Genomic DNA, 21,134 nt, shown 5'->3' on the forward strand with positions numbered 1-21,134 from the left:
TTTTTTTTGAAACGGTGGAACTCGGTGTACCCTTTACACACCGCGCTGTGCCGAGAGCCGTCATTAGGAGCAGCAGAGCTCCTGAGGGTCCCGCCTCGGCCACATGAGTGAGTTCCCAGAGCCCTGCTGTGTGCTGTGTGCTTGCTGCCCTCTCCAAGAAGCCTGTCAGAGAGCCCCTGGGATGTGTGCAGCCTCCCTGGCACCGTTAATTGGGGATGCTGGCAGGGCGAGAGCGCAGCCCAACATGTGCGGAGCTGCTGGTGCTCACAGCAGCTGCTCTCCTTCCCCCTGCACAGCTCCTCTCCTCTCTGCTGCGCTCACCAAGTGAGGAAAACATCTCTTCTTCCCAGCACAGTCACACAGAGGGATCTTTACATTATTTTTTCCAAGTGTATATATGTTTAATTCCGTCAGCCAGTTCTAGCACGTGTTTATCTGTCGAATCCTCAAGTCAGTGCACTGAACACTTAGGGAATTCACACTGTTTTCCTGAAGATGTAGAAATTCCCAATTTTTTTTCCCTGAACTACTCTAGTACTACTCTAATAGTTCCTCTGCTTCCCAGGTTGTAGTTCAACCCCTAACTAAATTAATTGGGTGGCCTCCAAGTAAATTCTTCACATGTGTAATTTTCATGAAGGACATCTAAGTTCAAAATCACATTTAATCCAAGTTTTGTCTGGATGATAGATACAAAAATATAGCTTGGTCCTTGCCTGCTTTGTCATGAAAAAGTAGATTTTTGGTAGTGACATAACTTACCTTGTCTCTGTCAATCTCCAGTACCAGTGACTCGAGTGAAGAAGAAATAAAACAATAGGTGGTACTGATTTTTGGCTGGGGCAATGTCTTTTCAGCCCAGACTCATTCTGGATTTTATATGAAGTATATGAATTATGCACATATATATGTATGTGTGTGTGTGTTTTTGAAATTGTTTTCTTTCCTGTATTTTGCCAAATACTTTGCATGTTGTAATGTGACAGGGGGTTCACAAATTGACTCTACCTGCTTTCTTTTTCAGAAAGTTTAATTTTGCCTTTACCTTTCATATATTATCCTTTTTTTTTTTTTTGGCTAGTGAGACATTAAAATGATCCTCCCTATTTCGTATTTTCTGTGTTCTGGCTTGTAGTTTTTCTCCTGCTGCCTCCTTAATCTGTTTCTAAACAGCCACTTACCTTTTCAGGTAGTACAGCAATGCTGTTATTGTTTGTTCACTTTCCCTGCATTCTCATGTCTGGTTTGACTCCTCAGTGATTGCAGAGCACTGAACAGTGATTTTTTTCTTGATGTTTTTCCCTCTGTGATACACATGCACCAGTGTGGCTGTTACATTATTCCAGCTATTCATTGTCTTAGATTTAATAATTTGGAATTGCATTTATCCAAAGATAATGCTCATTAATGCAGCCTGGTGGGACAGTTCATGATGTCCTGTAAGGCTGTGTTTTGGTAAAAGACACAAGTTTGCAAAAAAAGTCTGTTTGTGTGTGGAGTTTTTCCAGAGTAACAGGAAAAAAATTGTAGTGCACTAAATTACACAGATTTTGGGAGTTTTATTGATGAAACTTCTATGGCAAACAGTGCATGAAGAAAAAAAGAAAATTCTCTTTTCTCAACCACAAAAATAAGAATACACTATTCTGGAAGAGGGTTTCAAGAAAATGACACAAAAAACTTATCCAGTTATGAATTTTATTCAGGTGATGTGTGACAAGTTTTACTTGATTGATATTTTCTACTGATTGAACATCCTCTTATCTTACACTGTCTGTCAGGTAATAAATATTGAGCTACTTACAGGTGCGATTAAAATAGTTGATGGAAGGTTATTTTTCAAGTCTTCCTACTGCTTCTTGAAAATGCATTGTGCCTAAGAAATATGGTTACATGCTTTTTAATGTTGCATGTTGCTTTTTGTTGTATATGAGACATAGATTTTAACAGCTGTAGAAATAAGTATAAAGAGTCATAAGTTTATGACAGGTATTTTGGGTTATTCACATAGTTTTAGGGTATGAGTATTTTTGGTTTTTAGACATCCATAAAAGCATCTTTAAAATTCTGACTGAGTAGGAAGCTCAGGGAAATGTCCTATTCAAAATTTAATTTGGGAAACAGTATATTTTTCATTTCTCTTATTGCTGCTGTATTTGCTAATCAAGCTGTAGAAGAAATAAAAGTCTTTTGTGGTTTCACAAAATGAGATTTTGGTAGCCAACAGGCTGTGTTCGGGCACTACCACTTCTGATTTGGTAACAACTACCCATTTCAAAAACAAATACAATATACACCTGAAGCCTGTTTTTGTCCCCACATATTAGCTGTCTGTTAACCAAATTAACTACATTGTGGTGAACAGTCACGCTGTTTGTTGAGGTGGAATGCCTGAAAAGGTCTTGTCATTTTAATAAATTTTACTTGTTAGAAGGACACTGTATGCACACCCTCCCCGTCTCTCTTTAATAAAAAACCTCTTTCCCAAAATCCATAAATTAAACTGGAGAAGTGCACGAGTGCACACACAACACAGCGATTTTATTTTACATTTCATGTGCATAAACTGAAAATTGGCCTGTGAAAATCAGGTAAGAGTTAGAACCAAATCTTTGAACTACAGCATTAGAGCTAAACAGTTAAATATCCCATCACAGTATGGAGATAGTCATCTGTTCAAGCATATGGAATCTTTTGGCTACTGGACTAAGCAGTTAATATAATGCCCAGTGTCCAGACATGGACACAACTGTTATGGAAGCAGAAGGGAGGAGGCTCATGTATTGAGCCCATTTGGACACTGATAAGTCAAGATTAAAAGAGTGACTTCAAATAATACAGGGCAAAGAAGTTATTGCTTTAAGCAAGTCATTCTTTTAGAAAATGCAAGGTAGCATATTTTTTCCAAAGCAGCTTTTTTTTTTTTTTGCTTAAGTTCAGGTTCTTGAGGGGAAAAAAAAAAAAAAAAGCCCTGTGACTAGCATTAAATATAGGGTTTATCTGCTCTCTTTCAGAATCAGAACAGAGAACAAAATATTTGTGTACAACTATTTTACGTGTAAATTCTTGCATATGTATTTTCCATCTTAAGTGATTTTCACAGAACCAAATATTAAGCTTCTGTGCAATGTGTGCTTAGGAACATTTTGATGGAAACTTTTGGTGTTGTTTAAAAATCCTAAAATTTTGGAATCCAGTTCTACCTCTTTTTGTTTAGACATTGTCTATTAATTAGAATATAATCATAATAAAAAAGAATACTGCATCTTTAATGATGTTTTTGTGCCTGTGTAGTTAAGCTTTAATGCTAGGGGAAAAAAAAAAAAAATTAAATTAGCCTTGTAACCTCTTTCTCTTCCAGACTGATGATGGAAAATAAAAGCTCTTAGCCACAGAATGTAACACTTAGAATTAATATTTAATTAGACCAGCAAATTGTACACCGTGGCTGAAAGCTTCCAAAGAGTTGTTAGTGCCACAATTGACCTACAAGTTTAATAATAACTCACTTCTAGGAGCAAGTGCCAGTTCAGCATAGTGGAGCCACTGTAAGAAAGTCCTGGGAGATTAAAATCAGCAAACCAAATGGCAGGCGAGGATTCCTGGGATGGAGCCTTCTGGAAAGCTGGGAGCTGGAGTAGCTTTGCAGCCAGGATTCAGATGAGAACAGTGGGCAAAAAAAGCTGATCCCTCCTGTTCTGGGAGATTCTGGTTGTAGGCCAAAATCTTAGAACAGATTTTTTCCTAAATGTTCTTACTGCAGCTATTAATTTATATCACACATCAAGTCATGAATGGCTTATCTTCATGTTTTAATTCGGTTTTAATACGAACATTGTCACTGAATTCACTGGTCATGGATTTTACTCCTGGAAGAAGGGTACATTTTTGGTATCATCTGTCATTTAGTATGTTTGTATTGCAGAATGTTTAATTTTATATGCTACATAAAGGGGTCTTTGTTAGAGTAAGACATGACAAGCAATTTGTGGTAATATTATGAAATGTGTAAATTAAATATTAAACGAGTATACATTGTAAAATATAATATTTTGAAGGTTAAATAGCCTAATCTTGCTTTTCATTTTACGAAGAATTAAAATATAAAGCCAGGCACTCTCCATTAGACATCCATCTGAGCCTTAATTCTGTGGCAAATTATTCTAGTGAAATAGGGCACCATAAGTTCAAAAATGTGCAAGCACACAGCAACAGACTGAGGAAGGAGCACTCTGCATTATTTATTGGCTGGATCCTAAATAATTAAAGAAATGCCTACTCATTAGTTAAAAATTAAAGCAGGGAGGCCCTTGCCAGCAGAGGGAGCAGTCATGTCTTGCCTTGGGTCCCCTTCGTTTCCAGCCCACCCATCATTTCCACCCTTCCTCTCCTTATTGCCCAGCCAGTTTCCCATCTGGACCCAGCTCTGCCAGCCTGCTCCTGATGACAGCCTATAATTTTGTACTGGATAAGGGATTAGTTTTTTAAGTGGTTTTTATATTTCAGAATCTTGCCACTTGGTTATCAGCACCAGTTAGGTGTTCCTTTTGATGCTTGTGTGCTATTAATTGAAGTAATAGTGCAGGTTCTTTTTGGTCACCTGGGAATAAAATGAGATTCACTGTGTAAAGAATTGAAGTTGCAATGACTGTCAGCCTTTCTAAATTGGTAAGAAAACTGCAATGACATTTTTTTTCAGGAAAATGGCAACAAAAGGAACTCCTGAACCTTTTTCTTATGATGAATGACTCCCAATGGAGTCATAGGATTTTAGTTATGCCAGTTGGTCTCAAATATGTAATTTTGGCAGTTTTGTTGTGGCTCTTTTGTCATATGACTCACTCTTCAGACTGCTTTTGCATCTCTGTTTTATACTGCACTACGACCAACTTGTAGCATGGCATATTTTCTGTGTTCAGTTTTCTAGAGGAATCTGCACAAATGATCAGTTCATTTTTTTCAATGCTTAAAGACAAGAAATAACCTATAGATTTCTAATTATGTGCTTTTATAACAGTGAGACAATCTCATTAGTGAAGACCAGATAATGTTCAGGGGAGGTGCTGGGCTCATCTTAGCCCACATCTTGTACTGATTTCTTCATTCTTGTACTGATTTCTTTCTTTCCTGCGTGGAAGAAGGGCTCAATCAGATTTATTTCATCTCCTCAGTGCAGCAGGACTTGTGCAAGAGCCCCATGCCCCAGAGCCACTCACAGTCACCTGCAGCCTGTGCTCTCAGTCACAGAAAAGCACTGGACAGGGTTCAGCTCAAAAAGTGTCACCCTTAAACACATCCGTCGCCTCTTTCAGCCAGATTTTGTAATAATAGGATTTTAACCATATATTTTAACAATAACAGGATTTGCAGCACCCAGCCTTCTGGGCTTCCACTCCCACACCATCTTCGTGATGTTTTGCTGCTACCCCAAATCCATGGATGCAACACCTGAACCAAAGAAAGGCTGAGCTGGGCTCCCAGCTCACTCCTGACTGCCTTTTGGCTCTGGCCAGCTCTCAGACACCTTTGTGCTCGTTACTGACTTGTAAATAAAGGATGCAGCACTTGCCTGTCTTTTGTGGAGCACTTGGAGATCAGCAGATGGAAATTTTGATTTAAACTGCTAAACTTGGTTCAATTTTATTTTTATTTTTATTTTTTTTTTTAGGCTGTAGCAGCAACTGATACTGACTTGTTTAATTTATCTGTGTTTAGTGAGCTCTCATTTAATTGGTGGCCTTTAGGTCTGCCCTTCAGTAGCAGAATAGACATATTTCTGATTTTGTAAGGTGCCAGGGTTTGCTGGCCTTAGATGCTTTCATTGCTCTGGTAATGCACAAGTCCATCTTCAGTGAAGATCCAAAGTTACTTTTTTGGGGGTTTTTTTGGTTTTAGTTTGGTTTGGTTTGGGTTTTTGTGGTTTTTATTTTTTTTTTAATTATGTAATATTTAGTTTTTATTTCTTGGCTCGCTATTCTTCCTGAAAATTTATCAAAATTAACTGTATACAGTGTCATCCACCTTCATCTGACATTTCATGGTAATATGCAGAGTTCCCACAGCAGAGACAACTATCAAGACAAATGTTATTAAAAGCAACCTTAAGAGAACAACCAAAATCTGGAATTAATTTGTTGTGTAATATTTTGACCACCAGATGCTTTGTTACTCTCTTCCCATTTTTATGAGTATGTTTCATCTCATTGCCTGCTCTTGTCTTCACTACTTGTCCTTTCTTTGCTTCTGCAACTTGTATAAAATTTTTCGAAGATATTCTTTACTGCTTTAAATTAGCTAATGCAACTAGCTATGTTATTTAGCTATTATAATATAACATATTAATATATAATATATATAATAGATACATCATATATTATCATTGTGTTATATATAATAACATTTTTATATTATATATAGATAGATAATTACTATATTATATAATAATATTATTTTACCTATAAACAAATCAATCTAAATCAGTGTTTCTCTTTTTTCAGCCATACAGGATATTATACCTAAGTTTTATTATAGTCAGTAGGGTTCTTTAAGGGCAAAAGAAGATTCCTTATCAGTCAGAATCCCCAAGTGTGGATTTCTCATCACTGAAGGCGTTGTACTTTGTAGCAAATTCTCTCAGTTTATTTCTTTAGTCTTCCAGCAAAGACATGACATTTGTGTTCTGTTTTCTTGTGGGATTGGTACAGATTTCTGCACACCAAAATTTGTTAATGTCATTTTGTATTACCATGGCCTGAGTGTACATTCATTTTAGATCCAAAATTCAACATTCAGTTAGGAAATTTACTAACACACCTAATCACTTTGGAGTTTGAAGACATACAGAATTTTTTACTTTAGAGTCTTTTATTAATTATCAAATCACACTTTTTGAGCAGTTGTTAGTAATTTATTTTGGGGATTTGTGAATAACAGTAATAATACTTAACACATTGAATCCTACTATTATCCTGTTATTATTTGTGAATATTAATCATAATAAGTGCACAAACTGGATCTCTCTGTAAAACTAGTACAGGGGGCCGTTACATGACTTCTTTTACCAAAAGAAGATCTATGGGTAATTCTGAAACTTTTTTGAGCTGTAATTATTAACAAATGGTCATAAATATTTAAGCCATGTTTCTTAATAGTTTATATTTCCAATGTAAAATCTTTGGAGATGAAGTAATAATGACAAGTGGTAAATATTTGTGTATTGTGCAGTCATTACCACATCACTGTGTGATAATCTCTCAAAAAGATCAAGGATTATTTCATTTATTGAAAATCCAACCACTGTTACATTATAGTTCAGTGTGGCTGTCACCACTATGGTGCTAATGGTGCTTTCAGCTTTATGACAGAATGTAATAGAATTTAAAAAAAAAAAAACAGCAAAAAAACCCAAAACTTTTTAGCTTTTCTTAAGAAAACACCCACCAAAATTTGCTTTCATTTCATAAGATTCATATTATTTGGCATGAACTTGCTTGGTGTTTATTATTGAGACCTTCTTTCAAATGAAATGTCAGGATTTCTGAATTCACCTGTTGGTAACAACAGAAATTGTTGCCTGCAATTAAAATCTTACCTGGGCTTGGGAGGAGTGTCTGAATTCCTCCTTGGATACTTTGCTGTCATACAAAATACTTAAACTGGGTTTTGTCCCAGTACAAGCAATGTTTGCAGTTATAGGTGATGAAATTGAAGTAGGATTCAATGTATTAATTCATAATTAAATGGTTTAAAATAAAACCAGTGTGGGGATCATATTACCAGAATGTAAAGATACAGAAGTAGCCTTCTACCAAAATATAGGCCTAATGTCTCTCTGAAATGTGCCCTTAAAATACCTTATTTTCAATGCAGGATGTGAGTCCATATTAAAATAATTTTAATGTACTAATCAGAATAAAAAGGCAAATAAATTCAAAAAGTCCATGTAATTCAAGTATTTTATAGGTGATGATTGTATCTCATTGTAGGTCTTTATTTTCTTTTTAAATTTTGAGCTTGTTTATACGTACTATGTAGAAGAGTTGAGGTTATCCTAAGAAAAATGTCCATTCTCTGACTTTACTTATGCAGTGCAAGGACTGAGGATTTAAATATTTTCATTACAGAAGTGTTGTGAGGTTTTTAATTTTTTAGCAACTGACAAAACGAGAGGACGGATTTTGGGTGTTAGAAAAATTTTGACAGGAAATCAGAGTAGAAAAGACAGATTCTTTCCCTAATACGGAATCCAGATGAACCAAGATTGATTTGATTAATAGTAGTAATGATAAAATTGTGGTGCATTAAGAACTCAATCCAGTAGAAACACACAATATTAATTTCAGTGTGTAAGTTTGAGCATACAGGCTGTGCATGAATTTGTGTTCTTGGAGTCCCGTGCCTTGTACTCAAACACAGAACACGATCCATTTTAAACAGCTTCTGTTGTAAATAAATATTTTTAAACGTGCACAAATAATTACTCAAAGCTATGTACCTTCTGAAAATAAATTAGTAAGACAAAGCAATCTTTTTCCATAATTACCCTTCCCCAAAGCTGCCTAAACATGTGTGCAACTCCCATTTCCAGAGCCAGCTCACTACGTGGATTTTCTTGACATGTTTTGAAAGTACACTTTGGTTGAACCCAAATATTGCGAGTTTGCACTTAAAAGAAAATGTCTGTCTCAAACAGTAGCACAAAGTAAGATAAGAATGGATGCCCAGCCCAGCCTGCACAACAGGATTGCTACCATGTTGTTAGAATAATTATATTTTGGCTGAACTAACTAATTTAGAAAAACTGCAGCATATCTAGCAAGACTGAAAACTTTCCAAGACTGGTTTTTTGGGTTGTTTGGTTTTGGTTTTTTTCATTTTTAATATAATTTAAAACAATACCTCTTCTAGCTGCCAACAAAGTCTTTCCCTGAATCTCACCATTCCTGGCTTCCCTCCTAACCATGTCCTGGCTCCCCTCCAGAGCTGCCAAGTTTATGCCAGAAGCAGGAGGTATATTTGTATGGGGCTGGAGGAAGATCTGGAGCTCTGTTAAATTTTCCAGCCCAGATGGGGCAACATGATTTGTGTGTTTATGTCAGTGTGCCATACATCACAACTATCTGTGTGCTGACGTCAGCTTTGATTGGGCATTAATGTGCTGAGCACTGCAAACTGCAAAATACATGATAGATACAGATCTATGGCAACAATGCCACATAAGCAAATGTCTGTTTGGTGTGGCCATTCACTGTGCAAAATATTTCCCGAGATACACTGCATTAAGCCAGGGGAATATTTTGACACACTTCAAAAACAAAAACAAAATCAGCGTGGGCAAAGAGAGCACCATTTATGAAAACAAACCCTTTCGGAGGAGGAGCTGAAACCCAACATATTAGGCAGATATTGAGGTGCTGTCCCTCACTTGAATCTTAATTTTGAACTAAAACCAAATAGGAGGATGCTATTCTTACGATTTGCAGGGCTGTCAGTGATGGGGATGTGTTGCTGGTGGTTGAGCACCTTTCTTTCCACAGTTTTTGTAGCCCATTGTTATCAAAACTGGTAAGCAAAAACATCAACAGACAGCAAATGTTTTTCTTTTTCAAAGGATAGGATATTTTTTCTGTATCAGGAGTTTAGCTTTCTTTCCAGGAATCATCAGTGTTTATTTATTTATATAAAAGTTTTGTGTTTCTTACTTACACAAATAGCATCCAGCAGCCTCCTGAAGAGCTGACAGAAGATGGCATTTTCTGGTCTGTGGGATTACAGAGGTCACTGACTACTTTAGATTTAGATTTATACCATCTTTGTGTGATTGCCCCCATGGAATAAAGATTCCATTAACATATAATATATTGTTTCTCTCTTCCTAGAAGAGGAAATGATTCGCAAGCCAGCTTTACAATTTCAGGGGCAGATACAATAGCAAGGTGTAGGGATTGGTGGGTGGGCAGTGTCCTTTTGCCTCACATCACTGCTCTTATTCCTCAGAAAGGAAATTCTGTAGGATGACACCACTTTATCATTCTCCATGCTCAGGTTTGTGGGTAAAATGGAAGCTCCCTGATTCCACAGGGATGGATGCTCTTGGCCTGTGCACAAGAGGCTTTGGAAAGAGACCCCTCCCCAGGATTTGATGCCATCTGGCCCAGAAGGTGGGGAAGGGAGGGGGTGGGAAGGTACCATGGGATCTGTGGCTTTAGGGCTGGTAGCCTGAGCAGATTGGGCTGTGCCAGACAGGCCACAACTTCATGTAGAGGTCAGAAAACAGAGTTCAGTTTATTCTTTGACAGGAGCAGATTTTCACCTTTGGAGTCTGCTCCGTAAGCTTCTCTGTGGCTAGAAAATAATGGTTATTGAAATGTGGAAATAGTTGGGAGGTTGATCACCATTTTAATAAACCTGAATGTCAGTACAGATTGTAACATATCTGGGGATGTTTTAGTCCCTCTGCTCCTAATTGATAAACTGTTATTGTGGAATAGTTTACCAGTATTTAAATTGACCTTTCAGAACAAGCAGAAGTCATACAGTTTATGAAAAAAATGCAAAATGTACAAAATACTCTGAAATTAATAAAAAATACAAAACTATAACCTGGAGCTGCAGAGCTAATTCCTTATAATTGTAGTGGGTATTTTGAGGTGATTAGTCTTGATACCCCTGAAGGTTTGATAAATGTAGCACCTACAACCACCAAGAACAAGAGTATTATCCCAGCTGTCCAGGTACCTTTAAGATAACTATTTCTTATCTTCAAGAAATATTTTGATTTTTACCACAGAATTTTTTTTTCCTCATTAAATACTGACATCATCAAAGAACATTTTTTCTAACTTACCTCTGAAGATCTCTGTTGTGACCTTTGAATGTCTCTTTCTGCTATATAAAATTGAGTAAAGAAAACCACGTGGAAAACAGCTTATTTAAGGCACTTTACAGTACATTGTGGAACAAGACATAAGACAACACTTAAAAATCACAAATGTATTGAGAAATGGTAATGCTGCTTGAAGCTTTAGAGCCATATGTTGTGCAGAGAGAAACTTTTAGGGGGAATAATGCTAAGAAATTAGCAATGAGTTTTCCATGTTGCACTGATAGCCAAAACGAATAAATGTGTGGGTTCTGCTTGCTCAAAATATTAGAGTTGATATATCTAAGTGTACTAAAAACCGTGGTTTTCAGAACCCAGACAAAAACTGGGCATCAGACTCGCAGCAGAAATCAATGAGAGATAAGCCTAATACATGGCTCATAAATATTGCTGATGTGAGCAAATGCTTCTTAGGAAGATGTAGGGAAATGTTAATTTAGTGCTAAGTTATCCTTGTCAAATATTTGTTTTCTTTAGACACATACTTGAATTATTTTTTAATTTTTTTTTTTAAGAAAAAAAGCCTTCTAACATAATTTCCAAGTATTGATGACCTATTTTCCCCCCACAGTTTGTCACTGAGAAGACCAAGGCTTGCTCTATGCACATTAATTACCTTTTTCATCACGTAGGATGTGTATTTTGTTTCTATGTCTTACAGAATAAAGCAATTATGGAACGTGTAACAAACTTGTCAGATATGGTGGTTGGTCTTGAATCATTTATTGGCTCTGAGAGAGAAACCAATCCATTGTACAAGGATTACCACGGTGAGTTCCATCCTCAGCAAGGCAAAAAGTCTGCCCTGGGTGTTTCTGGGGCACTTAGCAGCTCACCCTCCAATTGGGTATCTGCTCTAAAGCAGCGTTTGATTTCATTTTGGAATTATACCTCTTAAGTGTTTCCCCTTGCCTAAGCAGCCTTGAGTTAGGGAAATTTGCAGCAGAAGTGCATTAGGGCTGCAAAGGAAACATGGCAACTCCTTGCATGTTGTCAAGCTGCATTACTGAGGCATGGCTCAATCAGATGTACATCTCACCAGGCAGCCTTTGGGGAATTCACATGCAGGGCAGGCTTGGCAATCATCTGACCAGCGAGCTGAACTTGTCATGAAATCAATACTTTCTGATCTGCCAAGCTGTAAATTGAGAACACGGGAAAACATGTCTTTTAGTTAGTAAGGTGAATAAACTGCTGAATTATGTGCTGGGTAGGCTTTGTCTGAAAAATAATGTTCTGTTTTGTCAGCTGTAGGTTACAGCGCTTGCACTTTTAAGGAAATGAATGCGGGCACGTAAAATATGAAACTGATTTTGCTAAAAAGTCATGTAGCCTTTCAAGTGTTTTATCTTCAAAATGGGTAATGCTGCTTAATCTTGCTTTTTGTTTCCCAAGGATTTTTATCAGCTGTTGCAGCGGAACTATTTAAATTTTAAAAATTATATTAGAAGTTGTGCACAGCCAAAGCAGCCAATAACAGTTTTAGCTAATCCAGAGCAGTGCTCAGACTGTGCATAAATTACAGCTTTAATTATTGTGATATTACTGTAGTTCCATGGAAACCTTTAGCTGAAAGTAAACTGCTTATCTGAAATCTGCTGTAAACACATGACAGTGACAGTTTTCCCTAGCAGAATGTATGGAGTATGCTGAAAAAAAGCAAAGATGGTGTTGAAACACCACTGTGTGTATGCAAGCTGTAATTAATAAATCAGAGAAAAATCTTTCTGACTGTGAAAGTAGTGCACATTTCATTATCTGAAAAAAAAAAGGTGAATGAAAAAGAAGCCGTGAACAAAAGCTGGAAAAATTTGCCTAATTATTTTTCCAACTGTATAATCGTGATATGGCCTTTGTTTATGCTAACATAATTCTGTCAATTTAATACTCCTTTTTTCATTACTGAGGAGATCCTTTAGGACAATGTGTGTTTTAGCAGTTACTGCCTGGTTTCCTCTAAAAATGTATGCTGAGCCATTTCTGGTGCTGTTTAATACAAATTATGTGCCAATATACATAGCTTTTGAGATTTGCACGACCTTAATTTAACAGTCTGAAAAGAGGTATTTCTAATGGTTTTAACTTTGTGGATTCTTTTTGCCTAAGAACGTATTTTAAGGTATTTATTTACTGCAGATGATGACAGATTTTGACATTACTCTGGAGAAGTTTGATTACGTTACTGCATTATTTAATGAGTCCTCCTTAATAATTTTATTAAGCTGCCTGCAAATTTAATTGTTTGAAAAGCCTCAAAATAAAAAAAGAATTATATAGATGACCCCTAAATAAAATTTCTAGGGTACTGTATATAAGAAACCCTGTGTTATACCTGCTGTTCCTATATGTAATAATTAGATTTTGTACTCAAAACCTAACAAATAATTCTTCTAATTCACTGGCAAGGATAGAAGGTTTTAAACTGTAATAACACTTTTCTAATATTATTGAGAATTTTTGTAATTAGTGCCTGTAAAAATGCTGCTTTTTAAAGTATTTCAATTTTAGGAAACTTCCTGTAAAAGAAATAAATAAATGCCTGAAAAAATACTTGCCTTATTTTAAAAAAGGGCTTTAATATTTGGGGATTTTCTCACAGCTGCCGTTTTGAAGTCAGGTACCTTCTCTAAATGTTCAGTATTTCCATTTAGACGCTGGCTTTATGAATAGCAAATATAGGCCAGTAATTGAGAAGCCCTGTAGAATTTTCCTGGTTTTCAGACGTAGAAAATCACCCTTAGGTTGTTCAGAGACTATATTAGGCTGCACAAAAACCATCCAGCGTCCTTGTCAGAAAAAATCAGCCTGAGTTGCAGCTGACAGAACACAGAGCTTGCAGTGCACCTAGTGCTGTTAAAAACATCTGAGCAGCTCCAGAAATCTCCTGCAGGAGGAAAATTTCTTTCTTCTGGGGTGGCACGGGGGTTAAAAATCATTAAAAAGCGTCACCTGGAGCGGGATTCCCCAGAAACTTTTTTTTCCAAGGCACGGAAGGAAGGAATTCTCATTAGAGCTTCAGTGGTTATCAGTAACCCATGAGCCTTGTTTTGCTGGCTGCTTACTGGTGCATTTAATAAAATAAAGATCACTCCGTGGTGCCGTGGGCAGCGTGCAAGGTGATAGCCACATTTGCTTACTGTAAATACGAGGGGAAATCACACACAAACCGGCTGTAGTTTTGACAAGTATTAAGATGGCTCTTTACATCTGTACTCCTGTACCCAAGTGCAATTAGTTTTCCTCGCGCAAGGATTTGTGTTTATCTTATTCTGCTTGATTACTTGAGCATAATCGCGCCGTTTGCTTCATTGCTCCTGGTAGTAAGCTCCAGTTTAAAAAGGGGAGGATGAGTGTGTGTAAATATACAGAATTCTGCTGTAAGACTCTAATTTATGCATCTGGATGACAGCGTTTCCTTAAATTATTTTTTCCCCCCCTCCTTTACTCTTTCTTTCCACAAGGTTTGGTTCATGTACATCAGATTCCTCGGCTTAATAGCTTGATCTGTGATGTGTCAGACACGAAGGACCTTGCTTTTAGATTAAAAAGGAAGCAGTTCACCATCGAGGTAAGAGAAAACGTTGTTTCACTGTTTAGAACCCAAAAGGTGGAGCTAATCCCATCTCTTCTGTTTCGTTTTGTTGAAATACATAAAACATGCATCAGATGATGTCAATTCATTTCGTTCTGGCTTTGCTGTTCGGAAGGGGTTTGTAAAATACTGTAATATGCCTTCTAATTAAAAATGTCTCGTTTGCTGCACTCAATCGGTCTGCTATAAATACTTTATTTTGGTTTAAAATGTACATAGAAAGTAGGCCACAACCTTCAATAACAAAGCATGACATGTTTCTAAGGATGTCAGGAGCATATTTAATTAAATGTTAATGACTTGCTCTTACTTATGTTAGTGGGTGGGAAAGTAGCTACATGTTATTACCCCAGTAGAGGGATTTTAATGTATAATGTTGCCTAAAATTGTGTGTGGTATGGGGGATAAGTGTCCTTATCAGTATTCAGAAACCATTTTCTTTGCATTACTGAAATCACCTTTCGCTCTTTTATGTCATTTTAAACACAGTATCATTTACACTAATGTCCTTAAGTAAATTTCCTACTAAATTTAAACTTTTTTCTGTGACCTTTATGCAGACAGTCCTGATAGAAGGCAGTTATACAAAAGATGTATTTCATTTTAATCTTGCTAAAGAGCAAATGAACATAGCACTATTAAGCAATTAGAGCTGATGTATTTATTAACCAAGTGATGCTTAGAGATGGAAGATGGCTTTCAGGGTGATGCAATAGTCATCGGTACAGTCTGGGCAATTTTTTTTTTTTTTTTTTTTTTTTTTTAACAAAGACATAAAACAGCCAAGCATCCCTGACAAACCATTTTGTTTAATCTCTTTTCAAATGAAAAGCTCTTAAGCAGGCCACTTGTCTTAACTGCTTGAAACCATAAAAAGAGAGAATTGCCACCAATAAATTAGCATATTTTTTACTCCATCACCAAATGCTGGTCAATGTGGCTTGGCACTGCTTTGGTGTTTGGGACTTCACCCTTAAGTGACCACTTTGGCCCTTATTTGACCCTCTGCCCTTTTTAGCTGGCCACTTGATAAGGTAACTTAAGGGTTCTCTCTCTTCACTGCCCCCTCCCCTTCACAATTGCAAGTAGCCCTAACCTATAAATCATTGAAAGGGCCCTATCAAGTGACAAATTAAGGTGCCCTCCTCCTAATTAATGGTCATCAATGTCTTTAATTATCTAATCCTATTGAAAGTAGTTAATAGTTAATCAGGCAGCCAGTTCTTCATGCAGGTCATCTCTGCGTGAGTGCTAGAAGTTTCTCAACTAGAGGTATCCTCTTCAGAAGCCACTTAAAGGCAAACACATGGAGGAGGGCTTTCTTCCCCCAAGACAATTCCTTTATAAGGTTTGTCACTTTCCAGAGAATGCAGCGAGTGAAACCAGGCATGGTGAGTGTTAAAGCATTTGAACAACTGCTTTTGAGCGGTACAGTAGAAACAAAACCCTTGGTAGTCTGGTTTTGGTTTTAAAACACAGATTTCTCTCTGTTTCAGAGGTGTAGAGAAGCATGCACCCTCATTTCACAGCATAGTAAATGCTCATTTATTGTAGCTGTGAATTGGGATGTTTGGGTGGTTTCTCATCCCTGAGTCCTCTCTCAGAATACAATTTTCTCTTCCAGACGCATTTGAGATTCTAATCTGTAATGTAATTTGGAAGGAAAGAAAACTCTTAGCAGGAGGCTCTGTAAAAAGAATTGAATTAGCCATGGGACACTGGAAACAGGAGTGAAGTGCAACTCTTGAAACAACCTGTTGCCTCAGACATGCGTAGATGACCCACTTGTATAATTTCTGCCTTTGCTGCTCAGCTGCAGCCCCTTTTGAATAACTTCAGGTTTTGTTAGAGATATGCTTTCTGTAAGCTGAACTGACACAAACTGTCCCTTTTTGAACGTGTTAGACCACTGTCCTACTGTGATCTTCCTGTACACGTTTCACTAATCTATAATAGATATGTTTTTCCTCTCATACTGTTAAGGAAAGCAGACTACAGAGAGGCTGGCTGGAGCAAGAAGGGCAGTAAGAAAATGGGAGCAAGGGAAAGTTGAATTAGGAAAGGATGTGAATAAGGTCTTCTAAAATGGGTTTCTGCAGTTAGAATGTGATGTGTCAGCAGTCAGTCAGCGCTGGTTCTGGGGGCAGGAGCAAAAAGCAGCACAGCAGTGTGCATTGCAAGCACTGTGCATGCCTTTACAGAGTGCAATGAGTTAGGACTTCAGTATGTAGCTTAAATATGAAATTAAAATGCATATTGAGTACCTTAGAGTTTTTGGAAAGATTCTACGTACTTATATACACAATTTAGGATAAAAATATTGACCTCTACTTGAAATGCCACTTTAAAATCAAATTGCATAAGAAAAGCTAGAAACACAGAACATGTGAATTATGGTGAAATTTCTTCCAAAAGGATTTTCATCACTAGACCATTCTTTTTTTAGAGTTTAAAACAAGAGCATGGGACATGGATTTTCTCATCTCTGGATTGCTCACCAGTTAAATAACTCCTTATAGTTTGGCCCTCACAGGTGGAAAACGTTGAATGTCAAATCGATTTTATTAGATTGCAGTTTTGTGGGAGGAACTCCGCCTCTTTATAGCCTCCGGAATCTTTTAACTGTTTCAGTTTTCCTCGTGTCTTCTTCATCAAAATAACATTGACTGAAATGTTTTCCAAAAAGATTTTTTTTTTTAAATTCAGGATGAAAATGGTTATTTTAATGAATATTTATGAGTGCTCATTGTCCATTTATAAATTATGAAGAGGAACCTTTCCAGGAAAATTGCCATGTTTATCTAAAAGGTGCAGTAGCTATTTCAAGCTTTCCCAAAGCTTCACACATTAGTTACTAGCAATATTCTCCTATATGCAGCATTATCAGAGATCTATCTTATGTGCATGCCACTTTAAAGGACACAATTTTGAAGTTAGCCTGTCTAATCCTATTTCTTCCCACTTTGGAATCTTAATTAGAAGGAGATAAAAACCATCATTTGACTAAATTATTGTCTCGAATCTGTAGCAAAAGGTATAATCCGCAATTGGGCCAATTAGTGTACCCCATAGTTAGCTATGCTGAGGCAGGAAACTTGATTAGATCTGACACCAGCCTAGTTCCCACTGTTGTTTTGCCAGGTATGATGGTCAGACTTCAAAGGGCTTGAGGCATCAGCAGGGCAAGGTTTGGAGGCCAGCTTAGGTCCGGTCGTTAATCTCTCTGCTAAAACCACAGCAGCCCTCGCACAAAACAAGCTTACACGACACAATCATGCGGTATTAAAGTTTGGGTTGAGTCATGCCAATTTGCCTTTGATTTTCTGATGATTGACTAAAAGATGGCTACATGACTAGACACATACTGAACGTTTACTGATTAGGTAAGTTCCCCAAATATTTGAAATATTTTTTGATTTCTCTGTGAAATGATATGACAACCCGCTCGTCTTAATGCGGCCGTTCAGCAGAGTTGTTCTTGAAGTGCTTTTGTTTGCTTGCTTTGTAGCTCTGAGTGTAACTTTTATCAACATTTGAGAAATTTTGTAGGACCATTACGTTCATAGTTTTATTTGACAGAACTTTATATTTGTTGTTCCAAAGCCTCCTGTGTCAAGACTTAAGGAATCTCTGCTTAAATTTGGTTTTTTTCGCTGCTCCAAATTTCTACGGAAACATTGTTTATCTTTCTTATTTAGGTAGATTTTTAATTACTTGCCAAAAGGACATTTTCCCTTAATTATTTTCCACCTCACCATCGAGTAAAGCACTGTTCCACGGCTGTGATTACATAAGTGTTCCTTTCTTTTGCAGTCTGATTTGTTCAAATATTGCAGTAACAGTGACATGTTTCCATTCTGAGAAAAGCCTAGGGCTGCTTTAGTATTATTCCAAATGATTGAAATTGCCATCTTGCTGACTTTCCCTTGGGCAGCTTAGGGCCTGTTTACTTTTGTATTTGTTTCACATGTTCCCTCTGAGTTTGGCTGGCAGGACATCATTACCTGGTTTGACAAGACAGTTGGAGAAGATTCATATTTGATTAACTCCCTTTGTTATTGTCTGGACAACACAGACCTCTGAAATTATCTATTTAAAGTTAAAACTCCCAATACATTCAGATAAACGCTTGCAAATAGGAAAGTTTTTGAGGGTGTTTTTTTAATTCCCTAGTTTTGCTGAATTTAAAAGTCTTCAAGTTACTGTCAATTATTAGAAGTATAGAGACAAAACTTTTGTCCTGGAAGTTTTTATATTATAGTTTGTCTAATAAATAGTTGTTGTGCAAATACATTTTTTTAGCAAAACACAAGTCACAGCAGCCAATATTTTCTTTTAATTGGCTACGCCACCTGTGCAGCCCACAATAAAAATCTTTAGAAGCCGGCTCAGTTTGGAGCCAAATGTCATATATGATTTAAAGAATTGCCACACAGCAAAAAACAAGTTTCCAGAGCTTAATGTACAAGTTCAGGAGTTTCTTTCTGAGAGGTGTTTCCTAACAGGAGGGGAAGAAATGAGAGGAGCCCTGTGGCTGGTTTCTCAGAGCAGGGCAGATGCAGAATGGCACTGTGGAGCACTCTGTATTTCATTTACCCCATGGTAATTGCCAGTGTAAAAGGTTCTGTCTTTGGAAGGAAACATAACCACCAAAACCAGCAACTGAGCCTATACAGAATTAAAAATAAACATGTGATTCCAAAAGCATTCAGATAGTGTCCCATCTTCATCTGGCAGTAAAAGACTGTGAGAAAATTGATGATTGCCAAAATAAATAATTGCAACTCCATGTATTCCTTGTGTCTGTTGTGTGTCCAACACTGGTATTTGGAAGGTGACTTCAAATTCTTTAAGGTGGTGATTTTGGCCATTTAAAACAGAACTGTGGCTTAGGTAGCCTCCATCTGACTCTTTAAGGTCATTTTGGCCATTTAAAACAGAACTGTGGCTTAGGTAGCCTCCATCTGAAATCTCTGTATTTCTGACTTTTTTTGTCTTCCTTTTTAGTGTCTCTCTTTTCACTGCTTGTCTTAAACAAACTACACTGTGGTGAACTTCTTATTTGCAAAAGGGAGGTGCAAGTGGCCACAGTCAGGGGTTATTTACCGAAACAGGTGGGTGAGACAAGTCAGGGCTGCTGTCTGCAGTGCTTCACTGAAACCACAGCACAGGTTTGGTCCTAAGGGGCTCAGGAGCTGGCAGCATCACTGAGTGCCACAACTGTGCTCCTGCAAACATTCCCTGAGTCATTTCTTGTCTGCAGCAGGTATAGAAACAGTGGCTTAGGCTATTTCTTCTGAAGGAACAAGTCAGCCCTGTCAGCAGCACATATGGGATCAGCATATATTTGAAATACAGTATATATTAAATCAGTATATATTTAAATCCATGCCCTACTAACCTCTCAATTGAAGTGAGAACTAGAAAATGGCAATGAGAGCATCACTTCTTTTAGCTTCTCCCAAGAGAATTTGAGGCAGTCTTCATTAATGGCTGAAGACAATATAACCTTGATTATATTCCTCAGATATTTCTAAAGTTGAGTAAATAGGTAAATAAATGCAGTTGAATTAATGAACTCTTTTTGGCCACTGTTAACAAAAGGAATAAGTGAACCTGAGAGCTGACAAAAGGCAAAACACTGGTTAATTATAAATTTAGGTGAACTGGCTGTTCTAGAGCAAACATTCAGTAAAATAAGGAAAATAAGCTCACATATGCTACAACATACACGTTGCCATACTGATCTATATACCTTGATATTTAGAAAAAAACAACTCTGCATTTTGAGGTTGTCAAAACAGACAATGAGACAAGACTTGACCCTCACTTAGTGCCTTATGATATCAAAATAAACCTTCTTTTACCAAGCCAGCACTTGTGACTGCCTGGCTGCCCATGACCTGTGGCAGGGATGGAAATTCCCTGGTTCTCCTGGTTCAGGGATGAGACAGAACTTTCCTGAAGTGTTACACAAAGGGTATTTCTTCAACTTTCTCACCCCCATGTGTTGGAGAACACAGCCACCCCTGGGGCTTGTATGGGATGCCTTGAGCAGCTGCATCATACCTGGCAAGCTCTATGCTGGATGTTCCACTCCAGCTGGGGGGCTCCAGTGCAGGGAACTCTGCAAAAATACCTAAAATTTCCAACAGAGAGAGGCAAAACGCTGGAATAAAATTCAGCTGGAATTCATACCAGCAAAACCAGGTTTTTTGCATTGATTTTTCCTGTCCATTTACCCCATTATATTCACCACTGGGTTATTTAGAAATAGTTCAAAAGACAATAATTATAATACCGTAACATTTTCTTAATCTAAAGTTAATAATACTGCAAAAAAAAAAAAAAAACAAAACAAAAAAAAAGGTTCTCCTACAAAACTAATTCTGTCATAATACCAAGCTCCATTTTGCATTATTTCACCTAGTAGCCAGTTCAGGTTCTCTTTACCTGGTATGGTGTACTTCACTGAATTGTTTTGTCAGATGCTGTCAAGCCAACCTACCATTGTTAAAGAAAATCAAACTAAATCATTTTGGCATGAGCCTTCCAGGAATAAGGCACAGAATATGAAGGGTTTGATGAAATCAAGGATTTGATTTCAATATTGTAAAAGACTGCCTGTCAAAAATGTATTACATTCTTTCAAACAATTTT

At 37.2% G+C, this 21,134-nt stretch overlaps 1 protein-coding gene across 2 annotated transcripts in view; it reads left to right on the forward strand.

The window, feature by feature from the left end:
• The window catches only part of ELP4 (elongator acetyltransferase complex subunit 4), a 133,281-nt gene that overhangs the window by 45,559 nt on the left and 66,588 nt on the right, over window positions 1–21,134 (forward strand). For both annotated transcript variants that reach the window (XM_041461740.1, XM_041461741.1), the window contains exons 8-9: window positions 11,544–11,652; window positions 14,344–14,450. In XM_041461740.1, coding sequence (XP_041317674.1) covers window positions 11,544–11,652; window positions 14,344–14,450 — 216 coding nt within the window. The remainder of the gene's footprint in view (window positions 1–11,543; window positions 11,653–14,343; window positions 14,451–21,134) is intronic.

This window comes from Pyrgilauda ruficollis, unplaced genomic scaffold (genome assembly GCF_017590135.1).
Source record: "Pyrgilauda ruficollis isolate IOZ18807 unplaced genomic scaffold, ASM1759013v1 scaffold153, whole genome shotgun sequence".
Taxonomy (NCBI): Eukaryota; Metazoa; Chordata; class Aves; order Passeriformes; family Passeridae; genus Pyrgilauda; species Pyrgilauda ruficollis.